We start from the raw sequence: 14292 nt of genomic DNA, 5'->3' as shown, positions 1-14292 counted from the left end.
CTAGTTGTCTGTTCTTTGTGTCTATTTGCTGTGTCGTCGTCTTTGTCATCTTCTGTTGTTCTCAGTGGCATGGGAATCTTTGTTTCTTTTTGTTGCATCTTGTTGTGTCAGTGCTCTGTGTGTGCAGCGCCATTCCTGGGCAGGCTGCACTTTCTTTCGTGCTGGGCACCTCTCCTTATAGGGCACACTCCTTGTGTGTGGGGCTCCCCTATGCAGGGGACCCCCCTGTACGGCATGGCACTCCTTGCACGCATCAGCACTGCGCATGGGCCAGCTCCACACGGGTCAAGGAGGCCCGGGGTTTGAACCGCGGACCTCCCATGTGGTAGACGGACGCCCTAAGCACTAGGCCAAGTCTGCTTCCCAGCTGTGCTTCACCTCGACTCTCCTCTTCCTCTCTCTTTTGTTGCGTCATCATCTTGTTGCATGACTCACTTGTGTGGGCACTTGGCTTGCTATGTGGGCACTTGGCTTGCACCATGGGCATTGGCTAACCACGCAGGCATTGGCTCACCACGCAGGCACTCACAGTGACACTCGAATGCTGTGCAGGCACTTGCATGGGCACTCGGCTCACCACATGGGCACTTGACTCACTGTGTAGGTACCCACATGGGCACTCAGCTTGCTGTGCAGGCACTTGGCTTGCCTAATGGGCACTGACTCGCCATGCAGGCACGCTTTCTCTTCTTTTGCACCAGGAGGCCCCAGGGATCGAACCCGGGTCCTCCCATATGGTAGGCAGAGGCCTTAGCACTTGAGCCACATCTGTTTCCTTCTATCCACTTTCAACTCCTTAGTTACTACCTCCCACCCCCCACTTTCCCAGTTGAATTCTCTTCTTAAGTTGGGTAGCAACTTCCCTTTAACTTAGCATTCGTTTCCTTCCACACAGAAAAAGTCCTTGTGAAGAGTGAAAATTTTTATCTCAATAATCTCCATTACATGCTTCCTCATCAGTTAGTGTATCAGTATGTGATAGTATATTGATTCTACTTGTATGCATAGTGTTAAAGACAATAAGAAAAGGTTCAGAAGGCAAGTACTTAACATTGGCATCAGAAATTTAGACCAGAGGTATCAGTATGTTACCATCCTTTAACATGTGAAAAGAGTGGACCTTTTCTTCAGAGGCACTGAGAGAATTGGAGGAATTTTGTGACTTCATAGTAGGTCACTAATGAAATTTTTATTGTAAAATTATTGTTTAATATTTGTCATTCTCACTAGTGAGATCATGTACTATTCATTGCTTTACCTTCAATATCGAAATTACTGGACCTTTTATATTAATTATAAATGTATGTTAATTGCATATGTATATAATTTACATGTTACTCTCTTTGGTTATATACAGATCTGTAATTCCTAATCTGAAACCTTGGAGCCCCATGTATTTTGGAGTTTATTTGAACTTTAAGAAGGAAACATATGTACTATGTAATATGAACTAACTTCAGCTAGATATGGGGTAGCATCCCTGATCAAACACATATGAATGTATGAATATTTACACTAAGTTTTACTAAAAAAAAATAAGTTCAAGTCAAGTTTTGCTGTCTACCATATGATTCATGAAAGGACTCAGTTTTCCAAGCTTTTTTGGATATGAAATTCACAGGCAATGGATTGTGGACCTGTAGTTCATGTTTAATGAAAATTAAGACTTATTTTTTAAAAGTCATCAAAACATTAGATTCAAAGCAGCAGATATATTTGAATGTGAAAAGTGTAGTTAAATGTTTTTTTTCCTTTATCTTTTAGTAAACCTTCGGAAATTGTTTTGTTGTTTTTGTTGTTGTTGTTTACCAGGTGGATGGATGATGGCCTAGTAAATGATATCACCCCAAAATTGATAGGAGACAGACCTAATACATATATATACACAAAAGCATTGGCAGAATATGTTGTGCAACAAGAAGGAGCAAAGCTAAACGTGGCAATTGTAAGGCCATCGATTGTTGGTGCCAGTTGGAAAGAACCTTTTCCAGTAAGTTGTTTGGAAATCTGTGAGTAATTGGATTTGGGGATTTTAAGTCATAATTTTGGGTCAGAGAATTGGCAGTTGTTAAAGAGTACATATTATTTACTGAACATGGCTCACTATGGCAAAGCTGTTTTCTGTTCATAGAAAGAGATATTAGTACTTTTGTTTTGCATGTAATGCTGAATGTGTAAAAATTAAAACCAATGTTTTAAAAATCCTACTTGAAAGGTAAATCAAGGCTATGAAATCACCTCAAGTCAAAGGAGACCATGCCTTATGAATTTTCTTTGTGATTGACAAGAGATTGGGCTCTGACACAACAACATTTCTTGGCCTTTTAGGTTATTTGCTGATTAGTTTCCCTAGCAAAAGTGAAGGAATAGAGATGAGAATATTGAGGGTCTTACTTTATTGCTTTTTTAGTACCAAAAGAGGCAAGCCCTCCAAAAGGGAGACCCTCCCTGTATAGATCACAAGTTAATAAAGATATAAGAGAATGCTATGATAACTTGTTATTTTTAAAAAACAGGGCATAATGGTATTTGTGAATCTCTGGAATAAGAGAAAGCAGATGTAAACCAATAGGTAAATTAATTTAGTAGAAAACCTAGTTTTCTGTAATGGTAATAAGTGATAGCATCTCTCTTAGGTGCTTTGCCAATTATTCTGTTTTCCTCTTATTCAGTAATTTTGAGGATGATATAGTATTTCCCCCTAATGTTATGATGTTATATCAGTAAATAGCACAAAATCAAGCTTGAACCAGTTTAACTTTTAGCAAAAGTATTTAATAAGTATAAACTCCTTTTATTTAAACTCTTTTCAGAGAGCTAATGTAAGAGTAGGTAACCCTTTGAAAAAGTTTTAACCTAGTTTTTTTTCTTCTTTTTTGTTTTTTTGAAGATACATAGATCACAAAAAATGTTACATTAAAAATATAAGAGGTTACCCCCACACACACACACTCCTCCCACATCAACAACCTCTTTAATCATTGTGGCACATTCATTGCATTTGGTGAATACATTTTGGAGAACTGCTGCACTGCATGGATAATAGTTTACATTGTAGTTTACACTCTTCCCACAGTCCACTCAGTGGGTTATGGCAGGATATATAATGTCCAGCATCTGTCCCTGTGATATCATTTAGGACAACTCCAAGTCCCGAAATGCCCCTACATCACATCTCTTCTTCCCACTCCCTACCCTCAGCAACTACCGTGGCCACTTTCTCCACATCAGTGCTACAATTTCTTCCATTACTAGTCACAGTAGTTCTCTAGAAGAATACCAGTAAGTCCACTGTAATCCATATCTTATTTCTCCATCCTGAGGTCCCTGGGATGGTGATGTCCACTCCACCTCTGTATCTAGAGGGCTCTTACATCCCACATGGTTGATTTATCTAGTTTTTTTGTGATCCCAAAGGAAGACTACTTCTGTATGGGACTGGGAGAAATGTTCTGGCCAGATTTGAATCTAGTCTTATTTTTTTAGTTTTTAGAGAAAAACTATCAAATATATATATATTTGAGATTATATATATCAAATAATTTATGTGTAGTGCCATAATATTTCTAAGCTTCCCCTCCCTTTTTTTTTTTTTAATTTTTGATATTAGGGATGGATTGATAACTTTAATGGACCTAGTGGTCTCTTTATTGCGGTAAGTAAACCTTTTGATTTATTTAATGTTATATATATTTTTTTCTGTTTTCTGTGTATCTTTATATATATATATACACAACACACTCTGGCTTATATATCTTAAGGTGTTGTTTTTAATTTCAACAAAGGCAGGGAAAGGAATTCTTCGAACAATGCGTGCCTCCAACAATGCCCTTGCAGATCTTGTTCCTGTAGATGTAGTTGTCAACACGAGTCTTGCGGCAGCCTGGTATTCCGGAGTTAATAGGTATATGAGGTGACAATGTCGCTTTTAAATATATAGTAACTGAGAAGGGAAAATAGAGATACTAACTAATGTTAACAAATTCCTCGGTCCTGGTATTGCCATACCAATGTATATAGGCAGTATCACTTCTAACTGCAAGAGTTGGTATATCACAGGCAATAGATGTAGTCCCATCAGTGTAATTAATAATTAACATTAATTCTCATGTACTACCTACAGGATAAACAAGTTTATTAGGAATTAAACAGGAAAAAAAAAGCCCTTCAATCCTCAAGGATTTATTTTTTTATCTGAACTAAAACTACTTATAAACTTGGCATATATAAATATTTGAGATTCACAGATTTTGGTTTACAAAAGTCAAACATGGCACACCAGAGCAGCTTTAATCAACCTATGGGTATCCTTCTTTTAAAAGGGAATAGTAGCATTTACAGATAAACTCAAACTATAAACTTATAAACAGCTTTCTTTTTTTTAAACTGATAAATGACCCTTATTTTAAAGTCAATATTATATATCCTAAAGAGAGAGGGATATGATTATATGAGTATATTGTTTTTGGCAAACAGGAATTCTGTCTGTAATTGTTTTTTTCAATAAGAGCCTCTGAAAATGGATGGGATAGGAGGAGCCAAGCTCATTTGTTGATGTTTTACATTTAAAAACAAGCACCCCTTCTAATGCAAGGAAGAAAAATGGGGGAAAAAGACTATATTTTTTTTATAAGTAACATTTTTGGTAGGGGGAGAAAGGGAATAGTTATAGTCATTCAAACATAAAAATTCTATAAGGATAAATTAACAAATAGTATAGAAAAGATATCCATCCTCATTTCTTCCTACTTGAATATTTTCTGTGATTTAGATTAGATAAGTTTGGCCTTGTTTTATGTTTCATTGCTTCGATCTTTGTCTTTGCAGACCAAGAAACATCATGGTGTATAATTGCACAACAGGCAGCACTAATCCTTTCCATTGGGGTGAAGTTGGTATGATTTTACTTATGTTTCTGAATGTTACAATAAATCTTAAAGAACTTAAACTGCTTACTGAGTTTATGTGTTAGAATAACCCATGAGGTATTAAGGCCACTGAGTTACCAGTTTGTTTGTTTCAGTTGTCATCTTGGAAATAATATCTACCAATATTGCCTTGTGCTCCTTAATAATATTTCACAAGTTAAAAAACATGCTGCTATATTTTCCCACCCCAGCCCACCCCATCCGTTTCTGACTTTTACTTTTTTCTTGCTGCCATCTGCAGCAATCTTCATAGACACCTGTGGCATGAAAACTATGTTTTTTACACCTCCCTCATGGGCTTTTTCAGCCCTGATGTTGCTTATCCATAGGCAGTCTCACTTCCAACTACAAGAGTTGGTATATCCCAAGAGATAGCAAGTGGCCCCAAGAGTAGTAATAAGTAATCGATATTTTCTCTTTATTAATATATTTAAGCTCACAAGTTCACAGTGAGTAGCATGTATCCTGTTATTAGTTCTAAAATAGGAATAGTGAAATTTAAAATAAAATATATTTATGATATTGATTCAGTAATAGGTCTTATTTTATCTCTAATTGAGCCATATTTATTATCTTACAGAACAGTTTTGATTTTATATGTCATTCTCTCCTAGGGTTTTTCTGTGGCATTTTAAGTTCAACTTAAAGATTGACTTTTAGACCATATAAGAAAAAACTAAGCTCTAGGGTGATTCTAATTTTATGATTATTTAATGTAGTATTCCTATAAGAATATTTGAAACATTTTAAATGAGACAGGTTTTAGATACTCTTTCATTGCCTTGTAAATCTTAGTAAAAGTCAAATTGAGCATTTTTTAGTGGGTATCTCAATATACATTTCCATTAAAATATTAACATGGATGAAGTTAAGTTTGATTAAGTGTTGACATTGCATAACCTAAGTAAATTACAGCAGAAGTTAATTTTGGGTTGTTTTAAGCTTGTTGATATATGCTAATTTGAGCAACTTAATTATTCATAAGCAAAGGATGATGATTTTCCTTTTCTTTTTTAAATAAGTACAGTAATAAGAGTCTGGAAAGAGGAACAGAAAGAAAGAAGCTATTGTGAGAGGTGAATTATAGAAAGTGACATTGTAAACTGACATAGGTAAAACATTAAAAGGATTTTAAGAGTCAATTTTAGCAAAAACTCCTTCATCTACTTAAAATTCACAAATAGTGATAGTTCTAAAATCACTTCAGTTCAGCAGTCTAATACCCATATTTTCTTAGCTACTATAGAGAGTAGGAAAGTTTTTCAATGAGCTAACTCTGACATCTTTGGTAAAATATTTTGCATTGTAAAAACATCATTTTTTTTTTTCAAAATTTCATTACATGGTTATTATCAAAGCTGTTACACAACTTTTCTTCCTCAGAATACCATGTAATTTCCACTTTCAAGAGGAATCCTCTCGAACAGGCCTTCAGACGGCCCAATGTAAATCTAATCTCCAATCACCTTGTATATCATTACTGGATTGCTGTAAGCCATAAGGCCGCAGCATTCCTGTATGATATCTACCTCAGGATGACTGGAAGAAGCCCAAGGTAATGGTGACTAGCTCTGTCTTATCTGTTCCTCTGACTGTTGAACAACCCATGCTTACACTAAAATGCATATTAATTAACTTTGTATTTGTTTATGCTTATGATAAGGCTTAATGGCCTTTTGTGAATGAGAAGACTTTGAATTTAAGACTTTGTCAAAAAAGAAAAGGTAGTCTTGTAAGTCACTTTAATTTTTTCTAAAGTTTGGTAATAAATTATTGTCATGTCTTGAATTCTAGGTCTAACTTAGGGTATTTTTTCTGAATAATAAGTAATATTCAAAATGCTTTGACCCTTATTTTCCCTACAGGATATTATCTAAATCATTTCTTCAAGATGAATCCTTTAAACCAAGTATTCAGGCGCCCCAATATTAAGTTGTATTCCAACAACCTATTGCTTCATTATTGGAAGGGTGTCAGACATACAGTACCTGCATTATTGCTCGATCTGGCACTCAGGTTGACAGGTCAGAAACCGTGGTAAGAAGAATAGCAGTAAATACACTATGTATTGGTAAGGTGGTGGAAGCTTGCTGGAGAGACGAAAAGTCACTAGCATGAGCTTTACCTTTAGAATTACTAACCCAGTTAATCACAATCACAATCAGGATGCCAGGACATTTCTTAAGAATTGAGGATATTTGGGAAGATTTACTGTGGATCTCATTTTATTGGGCCATTGATCCTCCTGAATCCCATAATACAGGAAATGTCCAACGTCAAGGTTGTCATTGTTATTATAAGCTGAAATTGAGCCCTTCTTCTCTTCCCCTTTAAAAACTTAAGGGTAAGTTTTTATAGGGGATTAAGGGTAAAATGCTTTGCTTTAAGTGGATGGTGCAGTTTTATGTGGAAAATAGAGGATGCTTTTAAAAAATTAAATACTTGAAATATCTCAGGCTGCCCATTCAGCTTATAATACGGTAATTACAGTTACTGACTAATTTTTCAAGTTGAAAATGATAAAAAAGTTACTAGCAAATGGAAAACTTTCTATTTTCTTATAGTTGTTTTAGCTTTTCTTCTTTTTTTTTTATTGGACCCCCACAAACTTAAATAAAGCCCTCCTCCTGTCTTTACCACATAATTACAGTGAACCATACTATAAAAATACTTATTTTGTTTAACTACATTGGCATTACAGTGGAGCATTTGACTGGAGAGTTAAGGATTTGAGTATCTATGTATAAAGAAGATGCTGATTCCAGAACTTCCATCAACTGCTCAAAAATAAAAGTGAGGTACCGCCAGTTACAGTGTATCAGGATCTGAGTTACTTGTAGGGATTTTGGGGATTTAAATGTCCATGATGCTCCTAACCCTATAATTAAATATTGAAATATGTGAGATTATTGATTTGAACAGCTTTAGAATAGGTGAAGAATTACTTAATGGAAAAAAGATTGAGATATATCAAAATTATTTTTAAAAATTTATGGAATGATCTTAAAAATACAGTATCATTGTTAATGTTCTTTCACAGCTAGAAAACAGACTTACATTTACAAATGTGAAAACAATGAATGTTTTCTTGATATTAATAAGATTGTTGCAGTTTAGGGCAGAAAAATAGAAACTGGGTCAAGAGAGTAAAACAGGTTAAATGAATCTCAATGTTTTATGCAGAAAAAGAAGGTTTAGTAAACTTAGAAAAATGAGTGAATGACCAAAGTTCACAAATGTTTCAGAGTAGATGTTTCTGCATAACAAATCATCTCAAGCTTAGTGGCTTAAATCATTTTACTATTTCTTTCAATTTATGATTTCTCTTTAGATCAGGAATTCAGGAAGGGCTTGGCTGGGAAGTTTTAGCTTGGGGTCTTTTATCAGCTGTGGTTGTAATCAGCTGGTATCTGGAGCTGAAAGAATAGGGGAGTGGCAGTGGATAGCTGGGCCTTGCCTGGGATCACTTCATGTATTCTCAGGATTGTGTGTACTGTGGCAGCCTTAGGGAACTGGACTATTTACAGTGACTGAAGGCTTCAAGGGGAATTATGTCAGCAAGCGAGGTGGAAGGTACATAACTTTTTCTGACATGGTTGTGGAAGTCATGTGGCATTACGTCTACTTTCTCTTTCACAAGCAAGTCACAAGCTTGCCCAGATTCAAGGAAAAGGGATATAGACCCCTTTCATCTTTTGAGAGAGTGGTTAAGGCCATGCTGTTATAAATGACTAAGCGAAATAGAAAATACTATTGTAGCCATTTTTGGAAAGAGCAGTCTGCTACAGTCAGCCCTCTGACCACAACAGTTCCTTCCATGAGGAAAATACACTCACCTTTTTCCTCCAAGACTTCTATGGCATCAGCTAAAAGTTATCTTTTAGGATTTTGTTATCTAAATCTGGTCCAGTTATGGATGAGTCTCTTTAGAAGTGGTTTTAGGAGTGCAGCTCCTCAAGTATAGTTCCTTAAGTATTGATCTGCAAACCTGTGAATTAAAAGAGCTAAGTTATCTGTCATCTAAACTCCCAGCATACAATGGTGAGATAAGCACAGGATAATGACTTTAGACATTTTCTCTCTCAAAAAAAGAGAAAATGGAAGATACACTGCAGTCGTGGATCCATAACATTTCTGAAATCCAGCCACGTACATATTGACAGAGTCTTGATTAGGACTCAGTTCTACTCTCTGGAAGTTCTCTGAAGCTCTTGGCTCTTGTTCTGGGCTTTTGACTCTGCCTTTTAGGTTCTTGGTTATACCATTTGAGTCATACTTCCTTTTCTATAAGAAATAACCTGTGTTTGCAATTAATTAGCCTTCTTAGCTTGCTTCCTGCCCATAAAAGGTTGAGAGTCCAGAGCAGGGGTCGCAAATTTTTTCTGTAAAAGGGCTGCATAATAAATATTCTAGGCTTTGTGGGCAATATGGTTTCTGTTGCAGCTACTCTGCTACTCTGCTGTCATAGCATGAAAGCAGCTATAAACAATATATAAACAAATAGGCATGACTACTATGATCCAATGAAATTTATATTTAAAAAAATAGGTGGTGGGCTGGATTTGGCTTACAGGCCCTGGTTTGCTGACCCCTGGTCCAGAGGCCTCTCTTCATTTCATACTGTCTCTGTTTCTTTAAATGCAAACTGACATAATTTCTTTAAAAATTATATGGATTTCCTGTCTACTCATTTTAAAACAATCTATTCCTTTAGATCAAAGGCACACCGACAGTTCTAAGACATGCCCTTCTCTATCTTGAGTTCCCTTTGAGGTTGCTGTGAGACAACTCCTTTCAGGCCCATATTCTGAGTCTTTAACATTAGGGTTTCTGTGAGACATGGTCCTTAAGATCTGGAGAAAGCCTTTTGCCTATCTGAAAGGTTCTAAGAGGCATTACTTTAGAGCTTTCTGAGGTCTTAACAAAGGCTCTTACAGCCCCACCCAGGATTTGATATATGCTCACAAATCATTTCTTAATTAAAAAATTCTTGGTTGTCACTTTACGTTTCCTCCAAATTCCACTCAACTAAATAGTTCTTTTTTTTTTTTTTTTTAAGATTGTCTTTCTCCTCTCTCATTTTGCTAAGGAAAGCCATGCAGCACCTTTAATACTGCCTGGAAATCTTATTGGCAAGATCATCACTTATTAGGTACATTGTCTTAACTTCCATGTCACTGCAGATGACAGTTTTATTAAATTTTCAGTCAAAAGAAGGGTCTTTCAATTTCCAACAATATTTTCCTTGCTGTCTTTTAGGCCCTCATCAGTAACATTATCAAAGCCCTTTAGGCTTCCATGAACATTCTTTCCGTGGTCCTTCTGAGTTTCACTAAAAGTCTTCTCAAGACCTTTCTAGATTGTCTACCACCTGCTTCTAAGGTCAATACATGTTTCAGGTTTTTATTACTCATCCCCGCCCCTCCCCCCATTGACTATTCCTGTAATCTGCATTGCACAATAAATCGCCCCAAACTTAGTTGCTTAAAACAACAATTGTTTATCTCTCACAGTTTCTGTGGTCAGGCATTCTAGAACAGCTGGACTAGGTGCTTCTGGCTTGGGGTCTTTCAGGTGATTGAAGTTAGACAGGGACTAATGCAGAAACAGTGTGGAGGGAGGCTTAAAGAGGAGGAAGGATGCAGAGAAGCTGGGGTGGCTGGATACCTTTCTCCAAGTAGTCTCAGACCCTCTCCTGTGATCTCTCCACTTGGAGTTTGGGCTACTTCACAGCATGCCAACCTCAGGGGGAGTGGACTGCATACATGGTGGCTAAAGGCTTCAAGGGTAAGTAAGTATTCCAGTGAGGAAGACAGAAAGTTCCATCACTTCTTCTGAACTAGCCTCAGAAATCTGTTGGTTACGAGTTACTTTGCCCTCTTTATGGGAAGACAAAATTAGGATGTAGGCATGTAGGATGGAAGATACAGTTATAGCCGCCTTGGAAATTAAAATTAAAATAGGAAGCAACAAGTAAGGAATCTCATTACCTCAGGTTTGTCCTGCACAAGGCAGGAATGATCCTCAACCTCTGGGAGTTTATAATCTAAAAGCAAGAAGAGATATAAAAGTTTTTATTTAGGCAATTTTATGTTAGGTACAGTTTTAAAACTTCCATTGTTTAATTCTTTTTAGTTCTTTACTGAGCAAGTCTCTGAGCTTTATACTACATAATGGGGCCTTAATATAAAAACGTCTAATGTATTTCTTGACCTATTTATAAAAAGTAGAACTCAGAAAAACATCATATGGATTCCTGATTGTCATTGGGGACTAGGATGCATATTACATGTAGAAGCAGTATGAATTATTCATCCTAGCACTTGAAATACAGTAGACATTTCCTTAGTGTCTAAAATGACATCTTAAAAAAATTGGCTCCGTGGTCTTATTTTTGGCTATTTAGTTTAACTCTCTCTAGCTTGATTTTGATATTTTTGATTGTGATATTTTTCATTGTGTGATTCTCAACTGTGGATGATTTTGCCCCCCAGGGGACATGTGACAACATTTGGAGGCATTTTTTGGTTATCACAACTGGAAAAGGTGCTATTGGCATCTGTTGGCTAGAGGCAGGGAGGCTGCCAAGCATCATTCCAAGACAGCCCCCAGAACAAGGAATTATCTAGCCCCAAATGTCTATAGTTCCAAGGTTGAAAAACTCTGGTCTAGAAAATCTTTGCAGTCTTGACCCACTGTAAAGGATTATGATTGATTCTATTTTGAAGGTTGCCGTAATAAAGAATGAATAAATACTCAGAATATGCATGTTAATGTAGTCATAAAGTCTGCTCTTATGGCATGCTTGTCCAAAGAGTATGGAACAGAGTTTTACGTTTCTTCTTATTCCCAATAGTATTCAGTCCAGTACTTTTATTCCCTGATATTTTATAAAGTTTACACATATATATGGCCTTTTTAATTTCTTTCCCCATACCCAATTTTTAATTGTAATTATTTTTGAGTGACTGAATCAATGATTACTTTTAGGATAATTCTGTCCTTGCATGAATCTGAAGATAAGACTAGATGAGAACTGCCCGTGAAAAAGGAGTTAGGAAGGAAAAATTTTAAAAATAAAATGTATGTTGGAAAACCATGTTGACAGGGTATGTGTATGATTGGCATACACTGTACTGATTGTGATAGTATATATGGATTTAGCTACAAATCTGCTACATCTTTTTTTGTTTTTTAGAAGAAAATAATCTCCTTCTAAAAGCAGTATGTCTTTTATTTTCTCAAGTCCTTTCTCTCTATATGAACTAATTACAGTTCATAATAAAGGCCTGTCCACAAACATCCTCTGATGCGCAATAAGTCTTTGTATCTTTAATGGGGTTTTACTTTAGAATTGCTTATTGCACAAACCATTGTTTTTCTTGGCATAGTCTATATTGCCTTATTTTCTCTCTGTATCTATATGTAGGGTTTCTTCTTAAATGTACTAAATGTGTTATCAGAATTGCTTTGCTAATGTTCCCATTATGACCCTCCCCTCTCCCATTTCAAATGTTCCTCCTTAATTTTGTGGGTTTCAGAACTACATGTAATTCTAATCTTTGTTGTGAGAAAAATAATGGAATTCTTTTTAAGCATTTCTTTACAATTATGTTTCTGTTTATCAGAATTTGGGGTTTTTTTGGGATGTATATTTTGTTTCCAAAAATTCTATCCTTTCCCTACTTATCATAAGTAATTATTACATTGTGTAGATATTACTGCTTGGGTTAGTGTTATGATATCAATGACTTTCAATGAACCATGATATATAAAATGACAGATTTAAAGATTAAGGCTCCAAAAAGAAACCAAAAAATTATCAAATTCCCTTATTTCTATAAGGATGGATATTGGTGGGTGTGAGGTGATTAGTACTTTGTCTGCTTCAGAAACTTTTCAAACTGAGTCATTGATTTCGTAGCACATCCACATGATCAAGAGTGGTGCCAATCAGTGCTAAAGAAAACGTTTTTAAAGTAGAGTTGACTAAATGGCAAACGAATATTTCTGTATACTTTTCAATGATGCTGAAGAGTTGGGATTATAATGTAAGCAGTATGTTATGAATTCACAGAATATGTGAGTAAATGCAGCTGAACTAAAATGTTGTTTAAGGAACAAAGAAAAAAATAAGAATAGTAATTTGTTTGCCTAGTATTGAATTTCCTTTGAGAATTAATTTCATGTATCAGCAGAATTCAATTTAGGCAGTATTAAATTCATTTGCTGCTGCTTCAGTTTTTAAAAATTTCACTTTATATTTATAAAAAGGCTATTCCAAGATACAGAAATATTCTTATTCCCTGCTGATTTGGTATCCTTATTGAATTAAGCATTGTAATTTTAATATTAGCGGGGGAAACTGGTACCATGGGTAGGAGTTTTCCTAATCTATGCAAAATAAGAATCTCTTAATTCTTGTTACAATACAGGATGATGAAAACAATAACTCGTCTTCACAAAGCTATGGTGTTTCTTGAATATTTTACAAGTAATTCTTGGGTTTGGAATACTGACAATGTTAATATGTTAATGAATCAATTAAATGCTGAAGATAAAAAGGCAAGTATTTTCTATTTTCTATTATAAACTAAACAGCATACTAATTAGAGAACCATTAGCAATCTGAGGAATAATTTAATGTTTTCCATAATCATTAGACAGCAAGAAAATCAATGCTCTATTTATAGTCTGTTCATTAAAGCTTCAGTCATAAATGTTGGTTAATTAAAATTGCTTTATCTTAGGATTTGCAGTTTAAGTATTTGAGAGTGGCAAGGGTATTTTCAATTTTGACTGAAATGTTGATTTTCTTTTTCCTTTTCATGTTGAGTTCAAAGGGAAGTTTGCCTTCTTTATGCATCTCCCCCTCCCCAAACATTGTTTTTGTTCTGAGTTTTAAGAAAAATCTTCTCTAAGAAATTTTCATATGAAGTTTTACTTTTTATCATTCCCTATTTATCCCTGTGCTAGTTTGGAATTTATGCTCTTTGTATTCCTTTTAAGATTGCCTTAGATATTTTACAATGCATACCTATCAAAGCCTAAAGCTAAGCAATTTCTAATGCCTCTTTCTTAATGATGTTTAGGACTTTAAAATGTTTATTTATGAATACTACCCCTACTAACTTATCTGGTTGTCTGTTACTTTAGTTCTTTATTTAAACCTCATAATTAAAAGTTATTATTTTGCTTATTAGTTTTTATTTAGATTTAACTACATATTTACCAGTGTATTTGCTGACTGTTCCTTCTTATATCTCAGATCTTCTCTTTAGTTTTATTTTCTTTCTGCTTAGAATATTTACTGTGGTTTAGTAGGAAGTTTGTTAGTAATGAATACTCAGCATTTATTATCTGA

General features: G+C 35.3%; 1 protein-coding gene across 8 annotated transcripts in view; it reads left to right on the top strand.

Annotated features, from left to right (window-relative positions):
- FAR1 (fatty acyl-CoA reductase 1) overlaps positions 1–14292 on the top strand; it is a 75040-nt gene that overhangs the window by 48243 nt on the left and 12505 nt on the right. For 2 of the 8 annotated variants that reach the window (XM_004472524.5, XM_071218204.1), the window contains 6 exons: positions 1813–1990; positions 3611–3655; positions 3786–3904; positions 4828–4895; positions 6312–6483; positions 13364–13493. In XM_004472524.5, the coding sequence (XP_004472581.1) occupies positions 1813–1990; positions 3611–3655; positions 3786–3904; positions 4828–4895; positions 6312–6483; positions 13364–13493 (712 nt within the window). Of the gene's footprint in view, positions 1–1812; positions 1991–3610; positions 3656–3785; positions 3914–4827; positions 4896–6311; positions 6484–6793; positions 6966–13363; positions 13494–14292 lie in introns of all 8 variants that reach the window. The other 6 variants (XM_012530636.4, XM_071218205.1, XM_023582804.3 and 3 more) reach the window with 3 other exon arrangements.

The sequence above is a fragment of the Dasypus novemcinctus genome, chromosome 10, assembly GCF_030445035.2.
Source record: "Dasypus novemcinctus isolate mDasNov1 chromosome 10, mDasNov1.1.hap2, whole genome shotgun sequence".
NCBI classification, from domain to species: domain Eukaryota; kingdom Metazoa; phylum Chordata; class Mammalia; order Cingulata; family Dasypodidae; genus Dasypus; species Dasypus novemcinctus.
The sequence above is the reverse complement of the archived record's forward strand: the minus strand, read 5'-3'. Positions and strand labels throughout refer to the sequence as shown.